General features: G+C 45.7%; 1 protein-coding gene across 1 annotated transcript in view; it reads right to left on the bottom strand.

The window, feature by feature from the left end:
- The window catches only part of LOC120946714 (phospholysine phosphohistidine inorganic pyrophosphate phosphatase), a 38,413-nt gene extending 28,358 nt beyond the window's left edge, over positions 1 to 10,055 (bottom strand). Inside the window, exon 1 of the mRNA XM_040361350.1 lies at positions 9,908 to 10,055. Coding sequence (XP_040217284.1) covers positions 9,908 to 10,026 — 119 coding nt within the window. The 5' untranslated portion in view covers positions 10,027 to 10,055. The remainder of the gene's footprint in view (positions 1 to 9,907) is intronic.
- Positions 10,056 to 18,734: the final 8,679 nt, after the last annotated feature.

The raw sequence follows: 18,734 nt of genomic DNA, 5'->3' as shown, positions 1-18,734 counted from the left end.
TGGCTGTGTTTCATGGGCACACTGGCAGCATTTGATGGGGCACAGTAGCGGCAATGGACGGGCACACTGGCAGCATTTGATGGGGCACAGTAGCGGCAATTAACGAGCACACTGGCAGCATTTGATGGGGCACAGTAACGGCAATTGATGGGCACACTGGCAGCATTTGATGGGGCACAGTAGTGGCAATTGACAGGCACACTGGCAGCACTTGATGGGGCACAGTAACGGCAATTGATGGGCACACTGGCAGCATTTGATGGGTCACAGTAACGGCAATTGATGGGCACACTGGCAGCATTTGATGGGGCACAGTAGCGGCAATTGATGGTCACACTGGCAGCATTTGATGGGGCACAGTGGTGGCAATTTATGGGGACAGTGGCTGCGTTTGATGGGGCACAGTGGCTGCGTTTGATGTTTTTTTTTTTCAGTTCAGTTTGTTTGCGCCCCCCCCCAAAAATTTTGAGCACCAGCTGCCACTGGGTACACTGACGTAAAGATGAAATCCATTTCATGTGTAATCACAACTTTGGAGTTGCTAGGTCAATGCCAACTGAAATAAAAAATAAATACAAAATAAAATACAAAAAAGGAGCATATCCCTAGTTTACGGCCACTTAACCTCGGAATTCCATATAAAAGAACCCCACAGACTTTTCGCTGTACAATTATAAAGTGCAGACAGCATTAACAACAACAAAAAAGCACAAAACCTGGGAACCTCCATCACACTTTGAGGGCCTCATTATGACCTATACATTCTGGGTTCAGCAGATCACAGTAGAGAAGCTCCAAGGGTGGTTGAAGTTTACGGGCCGTGTCTGGTGGCCTTCCTTACAATCACTGGCATGTTTGGCCTGGTGGGGACACAAAGATGGACACCAGCCAGCAGATGCTCACTTGTGCCGTGTCTTTATTACAGACTCTCCAACAATACGCTGTAAATATCCAACTAGGTCATTGATATGGTTATGAGGAGCCTTGTAGAGTCCTTGTAAGTGTGTCACCGCCTTCTGCTCCCTATTGCCCCGGCACACTTACAAATGCAAATGACATACAAGCCCTATACTTGTCACTCCATTGACCGAGCTCAGCCAGATCCACCCCCGTCTTATCCGTGTCTGCTCATACAATGGCCGTTTGCATTCACATCAAACATACATCATTTAAAATGTCATGGTATTTGTTTAATCATTAGCAGATTATGCTTTATTTACCCTTCTAGAGGACAATGGGCCGGAGATTCAAAGCTACCTGTAACCCTTCGGACAGAGCCAAGAAAAATGTTGGCCTTGTTGACCCTTTTGCTGGTGGGGGTGAGATATACTGTAAATGGGTCATTTTAGTTTTTAAAGAGACTTGAGAAGAATTACAACCTCTGTCATGTGCGTTTTTTGTCATCCACTGCAAAAATGTTATCTTCTACAGCAGTGGCGGCTGGTGCTCAAAATTTTTGGGGGGGCGCAAACGGAAAAAAAAAAAAAAAAACGAAAAAAATTGCAGCCTCACTGTGCCCATCAAATGCAGCCACTGTGCCATCAATTGTCACCACTGTGGCATGCCATCAAATGCAGTGACTGTGCCATGCCATAAAACGCAGCCACTGTGGCATCAATTGTCACCACTGTGCCATGCCATCAAGCGCAGCCACTGTGCCATCAATTGTCACCACTGTGCCATGCCATCAAACGCAACCACTGTGCCATCAATTGTCACCACTGTGCCATGCCATCAAACGCAACCACTGTGCCATCAATTATCACCACTGTGCCATGCCATCAAATGCAGTCACTATGCCATCTTTTCGCACCACTGTGCCATGCCAAACGCAGTCACTGTGCCATGCCATCAATTGTCACCACTGTGCCATGCCATCAAATGCAGTCACTATGCCATCAATTCGCAGTCACTGTGCCTTGCCATCAAACGCAGCCACTGTGCCATGCCATCAAACGCAGTCACTGTGCCATGCCATCAAACGCAGTCACTGTGCCATCAATTGTCACGACTGTGTCATACCATCAAACGCAGCCACTGTGCCTCTCAATTGTCGCCACTGTGCCAATTGTCACCACTGTGCCCTTTAATTGTCGCCACTGTGCCCATTGTTGCCACTGTGCATGTCACTGTGCCCTTTAATTGTTGCCACTGTGCCCATTGATGCCACTGTGCCCTTTGTCGCCACTGTGCCCTTTGTCGCCACTGTGACCATTGTCGCTGCTATGCCCTGAAAAATGCACTTACCTTTCTCCTTCCACGTCCCTTGATATCTTCTCCCGCCTTGGTGACGCTTCAGCCAATCAGGTTACCGATAACCAGAATCGGTGAACCTGATTGGCTGAGACGGCCGTCAGTCTTATCCCAGGAACGCACCCCCCGTACGTTCCAAGGATAAGCATCCGGGAGACGAGGGCAGTACTCGGAAAGCCTATCAGAGCCGCTAGCTCTGATAGGCACTTCCGCACAGCCAACCAGCTGCCGTTATTTAGATGGCCGGCGCTCAAGGTCCGGCCATCTGAACAGACCAGCGGCAGCTGGCAACAATAACATACATTCGTGCAATGCATGAATATTTCAGTGGCGGTGCGGAGCCAGAGGGGGCGGCGCTCCAGCGCCCTCTATAGACGGACCGCCACTGCCCTACAGACTCGTAGACACGGTACGATTGTTGGCCGGGGATTGTCTGTTGACAGACTGTTGTCCTAAATTCTTACCGTTAGTGCCCGCTCACACTACCGCAACTTGGAATCTGACTTGTGTCGCCCCAAGTCCTACATGAGAAATTACATTAAAGTAAATGAGAGCCGTCTTAATGTACACTACTGAAGTCGCTCCAACTTCTAGGCGACTTGTACCCCTAGATTTCAATGGAAGTTGCCTCCACAGTCGGATCACGGTCTTAACGGAAGCAACTTTACAGGAAAAGAAAATAGTTTTCTCAGGCAAACCCCTCCCTCCCCCAGAGCTGATTGTTGTTTGATTGGCCACTGGCAAAGTTACCTCTCCTGGAGGCAAATCAAAGTTGCCTTGCAAAGTTGTCCCGACTTTCATGTCGCTGTAGTGGATCAGCCGAGCTGTTCCTGAGCATTTCCGAGGCTTTCCGGCCCCCCCCCCCCCCCACCTCTGGCCACATGCGGTATTGCATGCCATAGAAGTCAATGCGGAATTAATTATTTTAGTTTCCATTGACTTCTATGGGGAAACTCGCTTTGATATGCGAGTACTTTGGATTACAAGCATTCTCCTGGAACGGATTATACTCGTAATCCAAGGTTCCACTCTATTATATTGAATGGTGTGTCAAATGTGTATTTTTACAGAGACTTTACACTGCCCTACTGCACTTTTGCTGAAGTACAGCTAAACCGCGGTTTTCATGCAGGTTTGTGGCACTTCTCTATAGACTTCTTTTGGAGGTCCTGTAGTTTTGGTGAAGTTTCACAAAAGCTGAAGCCGCCTTTGGGGTTCAAAGTATTCTGCATTTTAACCACTTAAGGACCGCCTCCTGCACATATACGTCGACAGAATGTCACGGCTGGGCAAAAGCAGGTACAGGTACGTCCTCTTGTAAGTGCCCAGCCTGGGTCGCGGGCGCGCGAGACCCAGGCGGGAGCTCCGTGACCGCGGGACCCGCGGACCCAATCGCCGCTGGAGTCCCGCGATCGGTCCCCGGAGCTGAAGAACGGGGAGAGCTGTGTGTAAACACGGCTTCTCCGTTCTTCACTGTTAGGGAAACACGATCAATGACGTCACATGTCCAGCCCCGCCCCCTACAGTTAGAAACACATATGAGGTCACACTTAACCCCTTCAGCGCCCCCTTGTGGTTAACTCCCAAACTGCAATTGTCATTTTCACAGTAAACAATGCATTTTTTGCTGTGAAAATGACAATGGTCCCAAAAATGTGTCAAAATTGTCCGAAGTGTCCGCCATAATGTCGCAGTCACGAAAAAAAAAAAAAAACGCTGATCGCCACCATCAGTAGTAAAAAAAAAAATTTAATTTACAAAAATGCAATAAAACTATCCCCTATTTTGTAAACGCTATACATTTTGCGCAAACCAATCGATAAACGCTTATTGCGATATTTTTTTACCAAAAATAGGTAGAAGAATACGTATCGGCCTAAACTGAAGAATTTTTTTTTTTTTTTTATATATATAATTGTCAGTTAAAGTGACACAGTGCCGAATCGCAAAAACTGGCCAGGTCCTTTAGCTGCCTTAAGGTCCGGGTCTTAAGTGGTTAATTGCTTCTGTACACCGACATCTCTGTACTAACATTAGCCTTCCCTGTACTAAAGTCTCATGTCCACTATATTTAGCCCTGGTCTTCTCACTTACATTCAACCAGAGGTCAGTCAGTGACAAGTGACACCGAGCCAACACAGCCCAGTTACAGTATTTCCAGTTTACTGGGCACACAAAGGATTGGCTACTGGAGTAATTACTGGAACACAACATGCAGAATTGACTTGCTTGTGTTTGATGAGCAATTTTGTTGACCTTAACCACTTTCAGTCCCGGAAGAATTGGCTGCCCAATGACCGGGCCATTTTTTGCAATTCAGCACTGCGTCGCTTTGACCACTTAAGCCCCGGACCAATATGCAGGTTAAGGACCTTGCCCCCACTGCGTCAATTTAACTGACAATTGTGCGGTCGTGAGACATGGTTTAAAATTGGCATTCTTTTTTCCCCACAAATAGAGCTTTCTTTTGGTGGTGTTTGATCACCTCTGCGGTTTTTATTTTTTGCGCTATAAACAAAAATAGAGCGACAATTTTGAAAAAAAAATCAATATTTTTTACTTTTGGCTATAATAAATATCCCCCAAAAAAGATATATATAAAAAAACATTTTTTCCTCAGTTTAGGCCGATACGTATTCTTCTACCTATTTTTGGTAAAAAAAACAAAAAACGCAATAAGCGTTTATCAATTGGTTTGCGCAAAATTTATAGCGTTTACAAACTAGGGGATAGTTTTCTGGCATTTTTATTATTTTTTTACTACTAATGGCGGCGATCAGCGATTTTTTTCGTGACTGCGACATTATGGCGGACACATTGGACAACTTTGACACATTTTTGGGACCATTGTCATTTTCACAGCAAAAAGTGCATTAAAAATGTACTGATTACTGTGAAAATTACAATTGCAGTTTGGGAGTTAACCACTAGGGGGGCGCTGTAGGAGTTAAGCGTGACCTTGTGTGCGATTCTAACTGTAGGGGGGGCGGGGCTGGACGTGTGATGTCATTGATCGTCTTTCCCTATATCAGGGAACACACGATCAATGACAGCGCCACTGTGAAGAACGGGGAAGGTGTGTTTACACACAGCTCTCCCTGTTCTTCAGCTCCTGGTAGGGCTGCACAATTCTGGTCAAAATGAGAATCACGATTCTTTTGCTTAGACAAAAGATCACGATTCTCTCACGATTCTCAAAAATTTAATGCCAGAACCCCCCCCCCCCCCACAAAAAAAAATTAATAAATAAACCTGTGATTTATCTGAAAATATGAATATATAAAAAAAGAGACCAGTGATATGTCTATAATGTTAAAGATCATATAACTCCTATGAAAAAAGCAGAATAAAACTTTGATTCTGATTTTTTCATAGGTGTTATATGGTCTTTAACATTATAGACATATCACCGGTCTCTTTTTTTATAGATCAGAAGCAGTACCGCCAGCAACCATTGGGTGGCGCATGGATACACACAGTTGTACAGAACTGTGAGAAGGTTTGACCACTTGACCACTTGACCCCTTAATAACCAGACCAATTTTCAGCTTTCGGTGCTCTCACAATTTGAATGACAATTACTCAGTCATACAACACTGTACCCAAATGACATTTTCGTCCTTTTTTTCACACAAATAGAGCTTTCTTTTGGTGGTATTTAATCACTGTTGGGTTTTTTATTTTTTGCGCTATAAGAGAAAAAAGACTGAAAATTCTGTAAAAAAAAAAAAAAAATTTCTTTGTTTCTGTTATAAAATTTGGCAAATGTAGTATTTATTCTTCATTCTTTTGCATAAATGTGAAAGATGAAGTTACGCCGAGTAAATAGATACCCAACATGTCACCCTTCAAAATTGCACACGCTCGTGGAATGGCGCCAAACTTCGCTACTTAAAAATCCCCATAGACGACGTTGCAGGGTATTGTGGGGTATTGCGGAGTATTTTGGGGTATTGTGGAGTATTGTGGGGTATTGCAGGGTATTGCGGAGTATTGTGGGGTATTGCGGAGTATTGCGGAGTATTGCGGGGTATTGCGGGGTATTGCGGGGTATTGTGGGGCATTGCGTAGTATTGCGGGGCATTGCAGAGTATTGCGGGGTATTGCAGAGTATTGCATAGTATGGGGGCATTGCAGAGTATTTTGGGGCATTGCAGAGTATGGGGGCATTGCAGAGTATGGGGGCATTGCAGAGTATTGCACAGGGAGGGATGGATGGCTGGATCTGTGACTGCATGTGTCACAGATCCAGCCCGCAGCAGCAGCTGCTGCTGCTGCTTTCGCTCTCTCCCCTCTCCTCTCTCACACTGTATCGTTCGGTACAGAGAGGAGAGGGAGGAACCGGCGTCATCACATGACGCAGGTTTGTTTACTAGTGATCGCTCCGTCATTGGACGGAGCGATCACGTGGTAAACCGCCGCTATCAGCGGCGATTTACCGTGATCCGTGATCAGCCGGGTCTGGAGGACCCGGCGGTCACGGAGACTCCCGTGTGCGCGCCCCACAGGGCGCGCGATTCTGGGAGGACGTACATTGACGCCCTCCCAGAGTTAATCAACCGCCTTGTAGACGTATTTCGTCTATAGGGCGGTTGTTAAGTGGTTAATACATCAGAAGCAGTACCGCCGGCAACCACTGGGTGGCGCATGGATACAAACTACTGTTGTGAGAGAAGCTCAGGCATCTATCCAGCGGCGCAGGCTGCTGACGTCGGTTTCGATATCGGCGACATTTGCGTTCCACGCTGGTTACGTGGAACCAGCGGTGAACACAGAAGAATCGCGGGTCATCCCACGGGGAGATCGCGGGCGGGGAGAATCAAAATCGCGATTAATCGTGCAGCTCTAGCTCCTGGGGATAGATTTATGGCATTTTTATTATTATTTTTCTTTACTAGTAATGGCGGCGATCCATTACTAGTAAAGAAAAATAATAATAATAAAAATGCCATAAATCTATCCCCTATTTTGTAGACGCTATAACTTTTGCGCAAACCAATCAATATATGCTTATTGTGATTTTGGGACCATTGGCATGTATACAGCGAACAGTGCTATAAAAATGCACTGCTTACTGTAAAAAGTTCACTGGCAGGGAAGGGGGTTAACACTAGGGGGCGATCAAGGGGTTAATTGTGTTCCTTCGTGTGTTCTAGCCCTCAAAAAAGTTGCATGAAAGTCGTACCTGAATGTTTTATACAATCAGGGGCGCCATCAGGGGAATACAGGCTGTACACCTGCAAGGGGTCTAGAGGTCCCCAGGGCCCCAGATGGCAACCCCCACCCCTTTTTTTTTTATATATAGAAAAAATATATTTTTTTATTAAAGGGCCAATTTTTTTTTTTTAAGAGGTCTGGAGGTCCCCGGATGGCAACCCCCCCTTTTTTTTATTTATTTTTTATTAAAAAAATATATTTATTTTATTTTTTATTAAAGGGACAATTTTTTTATATTATTTTATTTCTTATATATATATATATATATATATATATATATATATATATATATATATATATATATATATATATATATATATATATACACACACACACACACACACACACACACACACACACACACACACACATATATATATATATATATATATATATATATATATATATGAAATAAAATAATATAAAAAATACATACATATATATATATATATATACATACACACACACACATACATACATATATATATATATTTTTTTTTTATTATTAAAGGGCTCAGAGGTCCCCAGGGCCCTGGATGGCAACCCCCCCCTTTTTTTTGTTATAAATGTTTATTTTATTTTTATTAAAGGGCCCAGAGGTTTCTTTTTTTATTATTATTAAAGGGCCCAGAGGTCCCGGATGGCAACCCCCCTTTTTTTGTAATTTATTTATATAAAAAAAAAAAAAAACATTTAATAAAGGGCCCAGAGGTCCCCAGATGGCAACCCCCCTCATAAAAAATATATATATAACGAACAAGACTACAGACGGGGGCATTTAAAAGGGAAACTGTCGGGATGGCAGCCTCCTGGCGCAGCTAGAGCCCCCCCCAGCGTCAGAGTCTGGTATTGTCAAAAGCAGTGGCAGCCCGTCCATACGGAGCTCAGGGGCGCCCCCCCCAATACATTTGCACAGCCCCTAATCTACATGCAGGGTGCCGGACACATGGATTCCAATGTTTTTTTTTTTCAACCACGTGATTAGAGCCCAAAGCTCTAATCGGCTTAAAAAAAAAAAAATACTGCGTCCTGAGCCCACCCATTTGTGTGACCATAGCAAATTAATATTTGCTATTGTCTTCCTGAATCTCCTCCTGGCCAATCAGGAAGCTGGGTCCTGAGGCCCGATTGGCCACTTCCTGTTCGTCTTGAGAATCCCAGGTCTTCATCCCCCTAACTCCAAAAGGTAATGCCCCGATTGCTGCCGTCTCCCGTGCATTACGTTCGTCTCTAGTAGGGGGGGGATTACCTTATTCATGCCCGACTCCCGTGGGGGGGGGGGTCGATCGCTGCATTCCGTTCATCTTCCGTAGGGGGGGTTGCCTTATTCATGCCCATCTCCCTTGGTGGGGGGGGGGGGGGGGTCAATCGCTGCATTCCCGTTCATCTTCGGTAGGGGGGTGGGATTGCCTTATTCATGCCCGTCTCCCGTGGTGGGGGGGGGGTCAATCGCTGCATTCCCGTTCATCTTCTGTAGGGGGGTGGGATTGCCTTATTCATGCCCGTCTCCCATGGTGGGGGGCGGTCAATCGCTGCATTCCCATTCATCTTTTGTAGGGGGGTGGGATTGCCTTATTCATGCCCGTCTCCCGTGGTGGGGGGGTCAATCGCTGCATTCCCGTTCATCTTCCGTAGGGGGGGTGGGATTGTCGTATTCATGCCCGTCTCTCTTGGTGGGGGGTGGGGTCAATCGCTGCATTTCCGTTCATCTTCCGTAGGGGGGGGGGGATTGCCATACTCATGCCTGTCTCCCGTGGGGGGAGGGGGGGTCAATTACAGCATTCCCGTTCGTCTCCCATGGGGGGGAGGGGGGATTGCCTTAGTCATGCCCATCTCCCGTCGGTGGGAGGGGGTTGATCGATGCATTCCCGTTAGTCTCCTGTGGGGGGGATTGCCTTATTCATACTCGTCTACTGTAAAGGGGGGGGGGGAATCGTGGGGGGAAGGGGATTGCCTTATTCACACCCGTCTCCCGCCGGGAGTGGATGTTAGTTTGATGCTCCACCATTATAATAAGCACCAGTAGAACAGGTATGTCATTGTACCCAATGCTGCTCCGCCCAGGAGCTGGCACCGCCCCCGAGGGACAAGCAGTGCTGTCAGTAGGGCAGGTTCTCTTCAATAGGGAGGTGGAGACACATGTTCTGGTATACAGGAACCCACCGCCACAACCAATCAGAACTCACTCTGCTGTGACGAATACAATCCTCTAGGAATGAATGATGATTGGTGTCAGTGGTTTGCTGATCTCCATACCTAGTGACCCCCCATCTATAATAATAACAACACAGCACTCCTTACACTAAGCACGTGTGTCCGGCCCCGCCCCCCGTCCGCTGGCCAATCACCTGACCTCACAGCACGCCTTCAAACTCTACAAACCCCGCCCATTAAAGTAACAACCACGCCCCCAACTCTCTGGTCTCGTGCGCCTCACCTGCTGACCGCCTCTACAGAGCCGGGGATGGCGGCGCCCCCTTCCGGCCCCCCGCTGTCATAAAGCACACCGCTCACATCCAGCAGCACCGCCCGGACCCCTCCAGCCCAGGACGCCATGACACCGGTCCGCTCTACTAAGGACAGGGAGTGGCCCCGCCTCTGATGACGTATGACGCTGGTGCATGATGGGATATGTAGTCTTAGAGCAGCGCCACCCTGTGGGTGGAGGAGAGAGAGAGGCAGATGTGTGATAATAATAATAATAATAATAATAATGTGTATTCTGTACATGGAAGAACTACTGCTGATTACACTCACTTCTTGCAAAGTAGATCCAGAAGCTAAACCCCCCCCCCCCCATTTTGGAGGGTTATCACCGTTTTTTGCTATCTGTGTCCCGTTGGGGAGATTTTCATTCACTTCCTGTCCCCTCACCAAAACAGGAAGTGAGAGCAAATCCCTCCAGAGTGACGTTACCACAACTGGTGTTATCTTCGCTCATCGCCACCATTACTAGTAAAAAATGTATAAGAAATGCCATAAAACTATCCCCTATTTTGTAAACGCTATAACTTTTGCACAAACCAATCAATTAACGCTTATTGCGTTCTTTTTTTTTTTTACCAAAAATATGTAGAAGAATAGGTATCGGCCTAAACTGAGGAAAACATTTTTTTTTTTATGTATTTTTTGGGGATATTTATTATAGCAAAAAGTAAAAAAATATTACTTTTTTTTTTTTTTTTTCAAAATGAACGCTTTTTTTTTGTTTTTGTTTATAGCACAAAAAATTAAAACCGCAGAGGTGATCAAATACAACAAAAAGTAAGCTCTATTTGTGGGAAAAAAAGGACGCCAATTTTGTTTGGGAGCCACGTCGCACGACCGCGCAATTGTCAGTTACAGCGACGCAGTGCCGAATCGCAAAAAGTGGCCCGGTCGTTTGGCAGCTAAATCCTCTGGGGCGGAAGTGGTTAATAACATTGTACAGACATTTTGATTTATTTGCCGATTTATTTTTTATATGGTATGTTTATATGTTTTTCCAGAGTATTTCCTCATTAGGACTGATTTTCGATGCTCGGTTGATTGTAGTTAGTGGGTAATATGCTCAAGCTGTTTTATTGCCGATACTAATGAGTCACCTTGATGTTCCCATCCAGTGATTAGCATGGCTCATGTTGCTATCTATTCTCATTTGCAGAGTAATATGTCCGGCGCACCTTCTATAAAAGCAGAGATCTTGAAGAAGAACGTAAATAGAGGCGATGGCTGTATTCAGAGATGGACGGAGGGGGGACCTATACATAAGTTCATCCAGGTAATGTCTACTCTAAACACTAGGGGGCAGATCCACAGAGATCTGCACCGGCGCAGCGTATGGGAGATACGCTACGCCGCTGTAACTTACTTTTTGTCTCTTCGAATCCAGAAAGAATTTGCGCCGTAAGTTACGGCGGCATAGTGTATCTCTTGCGGCGTAAGGGCGCCTAATTCAAATCGGCGAGTAGGGGGGCGTGTTTCATTTTAAATGAAGCGCGTCCCCGCGCTGAACGAACTGCGCATGCGCCGTCCCTAAATTTCCCGCCGTGCATTGCGCTAAATGACGTCGCAAGGACATCATTTTTTTTAACTTAGATGTGAATTACGTCCATCCCGATTCACGGACGACTTGCGCAAAAAAAAAAAATTCAAAATAAACGCGGGAACGACGGCCATACTTAAAGTGGAGGTTAACCCGGAAATGTTAATTTTTAACATTAGATTGAGGCTCATTTTGTGAAGGGGAATCAGGTAGTTTTTTTAAAAACAAAGCAGTACTTACCGTTTTAGAGAGCGATCTTCTCCGCCGCTTCCGGGTATGGGCTGAGGGACTAGGCGTTCCTATTTGATTGACAGTCTTCCGACAGGCTTCCGACGGTCGCATCCATCGCGTCACAATTTTCCGAAAGTAGCCGAACGTTGGTGCGCTGGCGCCGTATAGAGCCGCACCGACGCTCGGCTTCTTTCAGCTACTCGTGACGCGAGTATATATCTATTTTTGGGGATATTTATTATAGCGGAAAGTAAAAAATATTGCTTTTTTTTTTCAAAACAGTCGCTCTTTTTTTTGTTTATAGCGCAAAAAATAAAACCCGCAGAGGTGATCAAATACCACCAAAAGAAAGCTCTATGTGTGGGGAAAAAAAGAGCGCCAATTTTGTTTGGGAGCCACGTCGCATGACCGCGCAATTGTCGGTTAAAGCGACGCAGTGCCGAATCGCAAAAAGTGCTCTGGTCAGGAAGGGGGTAAATTTTTCCGGGGCTGAAGTGGTTAAGGGGACTCTGATGGGGACTCTAATGTAATGGGGGGACTCTGATGGGGACCCTAATGTAAGGGTGGACTCTGATGGGGGCCCAGCTGTAATGGGGGGACTCTGATAGGGACCCTAGTGTAAGGGTGGACTCTGATGGGGGCCTAGCTGTAATGGGGGGACTCTGATGGGGACCCTAGTGTAAGGCCCCGTACACACGACCAGTTTCCTCGGCAGAATTCAGCTTCCGACCGAGTTTCTGGCTGAATTCTGCCGAGAAACCCGGCCGTGTGTACACTTTCGGCCGAGGAAGCCGACGAGGAGCTCGGCGAGGAAATAGAGAACATGTTCTCTATTTCCTCGTTGTTCTATGGGAGAACTAGGCCCGCCGAGGTCCTCGGCGGCTTCAGGGCTGAACTGGCCGAGGAACTCGATGTGTTTGGCACGTCGAGTTCCTCGGCCGTGTGTACGGGGCCTAAGGGTGGACTCTGATGGGGGCCTAGCTGTAATGGGGGGACTCTGATGGGGACCCTAGTGTAAGGGTAGACTCTGATGGGGGCCTAGCTGTAATGGGGGGACTCTGATGGGGACCCAGATGTAAGGAGGACATCGATGGGGATTTTTTTTTCAGCCCATGATAATCTGTAAAATATAATAAGCAGCCTTTATACTTAAAAGTTTGGACTTAACTGGTTGATTATATTTGTCACAATCGCCTCAGCGTGCCGGGAAAGTGAAGGTTCCTAAGATAGACATGTGACTGATAGGGGGGTTCATCATTGTGAAAAGTGTTGATGTGTTCTTCACGTAGGTACGAGCTCCAGTATCAGCTGATGTACATGATGTCTAATAAGAAATCCAGGCCAATCACCTCTCCGAAGGCCGAGCCGCGTCCTGCGCTCTCTTATCAGAGCTCGCCACACGCTGAGAATATCGATTTCAGCTTGCCGGAGTCATCAGGACAGGTCGGGGGTGAAACACACCCAGGATCAAAGCAATTTAAAGGTGGCACGGGAACAGAATATATATGACGGTACACGGGCAGATAATCACTTCGACTCGGGAAGAAATATAAATCAGACCCTGTTCTGAAATGTTTCATGACGCAGGAAAAATATCATTGTGCTTTAGGAAGACATTTGTAAGACCTTGAAGAATTCTGGATATTATTGGATCATGAATAGGAATGCGATTATGGACCAATGATAATGGAGAGATTAGTACACCTCACAGGCAGATTGATCATTTTAAAGAATGATTCCTTTATCTACCCCCCTTCCCAGGATAGGCGAAGTAGGGATATGACGGATCTGGGCTATGATAAGTTGGTTTTCACTGATATTTACCAGGCTGATTCTTTTATTGTCTGGCATGCTTTGGAAGAATTATTGTGTTCGTAGAAACTGATGCTTCAGTTTTGGGTGGATGTCATCTGGATAATATGAGGGACTGCAGAGATGACAGCTGTACACAGATAGAGAGATCTCTACCACTTGTGTTACCAGCTCTCTCCAATTCCAATACCATTCCAATACCGGCTCTCTCCAATACCAATACCATTCCAATACCGGCTCTCTCCAATTCCAATACCATTCCAATACCGGCTCTCTCCAATTCCAATACCGGCTCTCTCCAATTCCAATACCATTCCAATACCGGCTCTCTCCAATTCCAATACCATTCCAATACCGGCTCTCTCCAATACCAATACCATGCCAATACCGGCTCTCTCCAATGCCAATACCAGCTCTCTCCAATTCCAATACCGGCTCTCTCCAATTCCAATACCATTCCAATACCGGCTCTCTCCAATTCCAATACCATTCCAATACCGACTCTCTCCAATTCCAATACCAGCTCTCTCCAATTCCAATACCGGCTCTCTCCAATACCAATACCATTCCAATACCGGCTCTCTCCAATTCCAATACCATTCCAATACCAGCTCTCTCCAATTCCAATACCATTCCAATACCAGCTCTCTCCAATTCCAATACCATTCCAATACTGTCTCTCTCCAATTCCAATACCATTCCAATACCGGTTCTCTCCAATTCCAATACCATTCCAATACCGGCTCTCTCCAATTCCAATACCATTCCAATACCAGCTCTCTCCAATTCCAATACCATTCCAATACCGGCTCTCTCCAATTCCAATGCCATTCCAATACTGGCTCTCTCCAATTCCAATACCGGCTCTCTCCAATTCCAATACCAGCTTTCTCCAATTCCAATACCAGCTCTCTCCAATTCCAATACCATTCCAATACCAGCTCTCTCCAATTCCAATACCATTCCAATACCAGCTCTCTCCAATTCCAATACCAGCTCTCTCCAATTCCAATACCAGCTCTCTCCAATTCCAATACCATTCCAATACCGGCTCTCTCCAATTCCAATACCATTCCAATACCGGCTCTCTCCAATTCCAATACCATTCCAATACCGTCTCTCTCCAATTCCAATACCATTCCAATACCTGCTCTCTTCAATTCCAATACCATTCCAATACCGGCTCTCTCCAATTCCAATACCAGCTCTCTCCAATTCCAATACCATTCCAATACCAGCTCTCTCCAATTCCAATACCATTCCAATACCAACTCGCCCCAATTCCAATACCAGCTCTCTCCAATTCCAATACCATTCCAATACTGTCTCTCTCCAATTCCAATACCATTCCAATACCAGCTCTCTCCAATTCCAATACCATTCCAATACCAACTCTCCCCAATTCCAATACCAGCTCTCTCCAATTCCAATACCATTCTAATACCGGCTCTCTCCAATTCCAATACCGGCTCTCTCCAATTCCAATACCATTCCAATACTGGCTCTCTCCAATTCCAATACCATTCCAATACCAGCTCTCTCCAATTCCAATACCATTCCAATACCGGCTCTCTTCAATTCCAATACCATTCCAATACCGGCTCTCTCCAATTCCAATACCAGCTCTCTCCAATTCCAATACCATTCCAATACCAGCTCTCTCCAATTCCAATACCATTCCAATACCAACTCTCCCCAATTCCAATACCACCTCTCTCCAATTCCAATACCAATTCAATACCGGCTCTCTCCAATTCCAATACCGGCTCTCTCCAATTCCAATACCATTCCAATACTGGCTCTCTCCAATTCCAATACCATTCCAATACCGGCTCTCTCCAATTCCAATACCGGCTCTCTCAAATTCCAATACCATTCCAATACTAGCTCTCTCCAATTCCAATACCATTCCAATACCGGCTCTCTCCAATTCCAATACCATTCCAATACCGGCTCTCTCCAATTCCAATACCGGCTCTCTCCAATTCCAATACCGGCTCTCTCCAATTCCAATACCGGCTCTCTTCAATTCCAATACCATTCCAATACCGGCTCTCTCCAATTCCAATACTAGCTCTCTCCAATTCCAATACCATTCCAATACCAACTCTCCCCAATTCCAATACCAGCTCTCTCCAATTCCAATACCATTCCAATACTGGCTCTCTCCAATTCCAATACCATTCCAATACCAACTCTCCCCAATTCCAATACCATTCCAATACCAGCTCTCTCCAATTCCAATACCATTCCAATACCAACTCTCTCTAATTCCAATACCAGCTCTCTCCAATTCCAATACCATTCCAATACCGGCTCTCTCCAATTCCAATACCGGCTCTCTCCAATTCCAATACCAGCTCTCTCCAATTCCAATACCATTCCAATACCAGCTCTCTCCAATTCCAATACCATTCCAATACCGGCTCTCTCCAATTCCAATACCATTCCAATACCAGCTCTCTCCAATTCCAATACCATTCCAATACCAGCTCTCTCCAATTCCAATACCATTCCAATACCAGCTCTCTCCAATTCCAATACCATTCCAATACCAGCTCTCTCCAATTTCAGTACCAGCTCTTTCCAATTCCATTACTGGCTCTCTCCAATTCTAATACCATTCCAATGCCAGCTCCTCTCCAATTCCAATACTGGCTCTCTCCAATTCCAGTTCCTCCCCATTACCAGCTCTCTCCAATTCTAATACCAACCATAGCACTGATCGCTGTATAAATGTGAATGGTCCCACAAATGTGTCAAAAGTGTCCGATGTGTCCGCCATAATGTCACAGTCGCGATAAAAAAAAAAAAAATCGCTGATCGCCGCCATAACAAGTAAAAAAATAAATAATAAAAATGCCATAAAACTATCCCCTATTTTGTAGATGGTATTACTTTTGTGCAAACCAATCAATAAATGCTTATTGTGATTTTTTTTTTACCAAAAATATATAGAAGAATACGTATCGGCCTAAACTGTGGGGGAAAAAAAATGTTTTTTTTTTTATAGATTTTTTGGGGATATTTATTATAGCAAAAAGTTTTGTTTATAGCACAAAAAAATAAAAACCGCAGAGGTGATCAAATACCACCAAAAGAAAGCTCTATTTGTGGGGAAAAAAAGGACAGCAATTTTGTTTGGGAGCCACGTCGCACGACCACGCAATTGTCAGTTAACCACTTAACCCCCGGACCATATTGCTGGTCAAAGACCAGAGCACTTTTTGCGATTCGGCTCTGCGTCGCTTTAACTGACAATTGCACGGTCGTGCGACGTGGCTCCCAAACAAAATTGTCGTCCTTTTTTTCCCCACAAATAGAGCTTTCTTTTGGTGGTATTTGATCACCTCTGCGGTTTTTATTTTTTGCGCTATAAACAAAATTATAGCGACAATTTTAATAAAAATGAAAATGTTTTACTTTTTGCTATAATAAATATCCCCCAAAAATATATAAAAAATAATTTTTTCCTCAGTTTAGGCCGATACGTATTCTTCTACATATTTTTCGCCAAAAAAAATCGCAATAAACGTTTATTGATTGGTTTGCGTAAAAGTTATAGCGTTTACAAAATAGGAGGTAGTTTTATGGCATTTTTATTAATATTTTTTTTTTTTTACTAGTAATGGCGGCGATCAGCGATTTTTTTTTCGGTACTGCGACATTATGGCGGACACTTTTGACACATTTTTGGGACCATTGGCATTTTTATAGCGATCAGTGCTCTAAAAATGCATTGGATTACTATAAAAATGCCACTGGCAGGGAAGGGGTTAACACTAGGGGGCGGGGAAGGGGTTAAGTATGTCCCTGGGTGTGTTCTAACTGTAGGGGGGTGGCCTCACTAGGGGAAATGACTGATCCCTGTTCATACATTGTATGAACAGACGGTCAGGCATTTCTCCCCTGACAGGACCGGAAGCTGTGTGTTTACACACACAGGGCCAGATTCACAAAAGAGATACGACGGCGTATCTCCTGATACGCCGTCGTATCTCTGTGATCCGCCCGTCCTAACTATGCGGCTGATTCATAGAATCAGTTACGCATAGCCAGCCCTAAGATCCGACAGGTGTAATTGACTTACACTGTCGGATCTTAGGATGCAATTCTATGCCGGCCGCTAGGTGGCGAGACCATTGCGGTCGGCGTAGAATATGCAAATGACTAGTTACGGCGATCCCCGAACGTCCGCGTTACCCGTCGTTCTAACTTTACGTCGTTTCCGTCGAGATACGCGTTGTAAAATTAGGGCTGAGCCCTAGGTGTTCTAAGCCATGTTAAGTATGGCCGTCGTTCCCGCGTCAAAATTTAAAACATCACGTCGTTTGCGTAAGTCGTCCGTGAATGGCGCTGGACGCCATTTACGTTAACGCCGAAACCAATGACGTCCTTGCGACGTCATTTAGCGCAATGCACGTCGGGTATTTTACCCGACGGAGCATGCGCAGTACGCTCGGTGCGGGAACGCGCCTAATTTAAATGGTGCCCGCCCCATTTGAATTGGGCGGGCTTGCGCCGAGCGCATTTACGTTACACCGCCGCAAGTTTACAGGTAAGTGCTTTGTGAATCAGGCACTTACGCTGCAAACTTGCGGCGGTGTAACGTAAATGGATTACGTTACGCCGCCGCTGCGTAGCGGAAATGTATGTGAATCTGGCCCACAGCTCCCGGTCCTCGCTCTGTAACGAGCAATCGCGGGTGCCCGGCGGCGATCGCGCCCGGCGGGCACGCGCACAGGAGTCAGGGCCGCCTACAGAGCCGACGTATACCTACGGGCTCTTGTGCAGGGGAGCCGACCTGCCGCCGTATAACTGCGGCGGCTGGTCGGCAAGTAGTTAAGGTGTCGCAGTGCCGAATCGTAAAAAGTGTAAAGCTAAATTGTCCGGGGCTGAAGTGGCTAGTCTAATAGATGCCGACAGGTGTGCCCCTATAGCAAGAGGCTTGATATGGGGCACAGAAGGAAGAGGAGGAGCCAAGATCGCCTGCGGGGGGGGGGGCCCAAGAAGAGGAGGTTCGGGGCAGGTAAGTATAAGATGTTTGTTATTTTATTTTGAAAAAAAATTACCTTTGCAAACTCTTTAAATGATGATTGTGATGTGTGAGGGGCTTCATCCAGTTCTACAAAAACCTTGTTATAAAAAAAAAAGAGGAAAATAAACGAGATGAATATAGTCATCTTCATACAACATA

The sequence above is a fragment of the Rana temporaria genome, chromosome 8 (assembly GCF_905171775.1).
Source record: "Rana temporaria chromosome 8, aRanTem1.1, whole genome shotgun sequence".
NCBI classification, from domain to species: Eukaryota; Metazoa; Chordata; class Amphibia; order Anura; family Ranidae; genus Rana; species Rana temporaria.
Note: the sequence above shows the minus strand (reverse complement) of the source record. Positions and strands in the feature narration are given on the sequence as shown.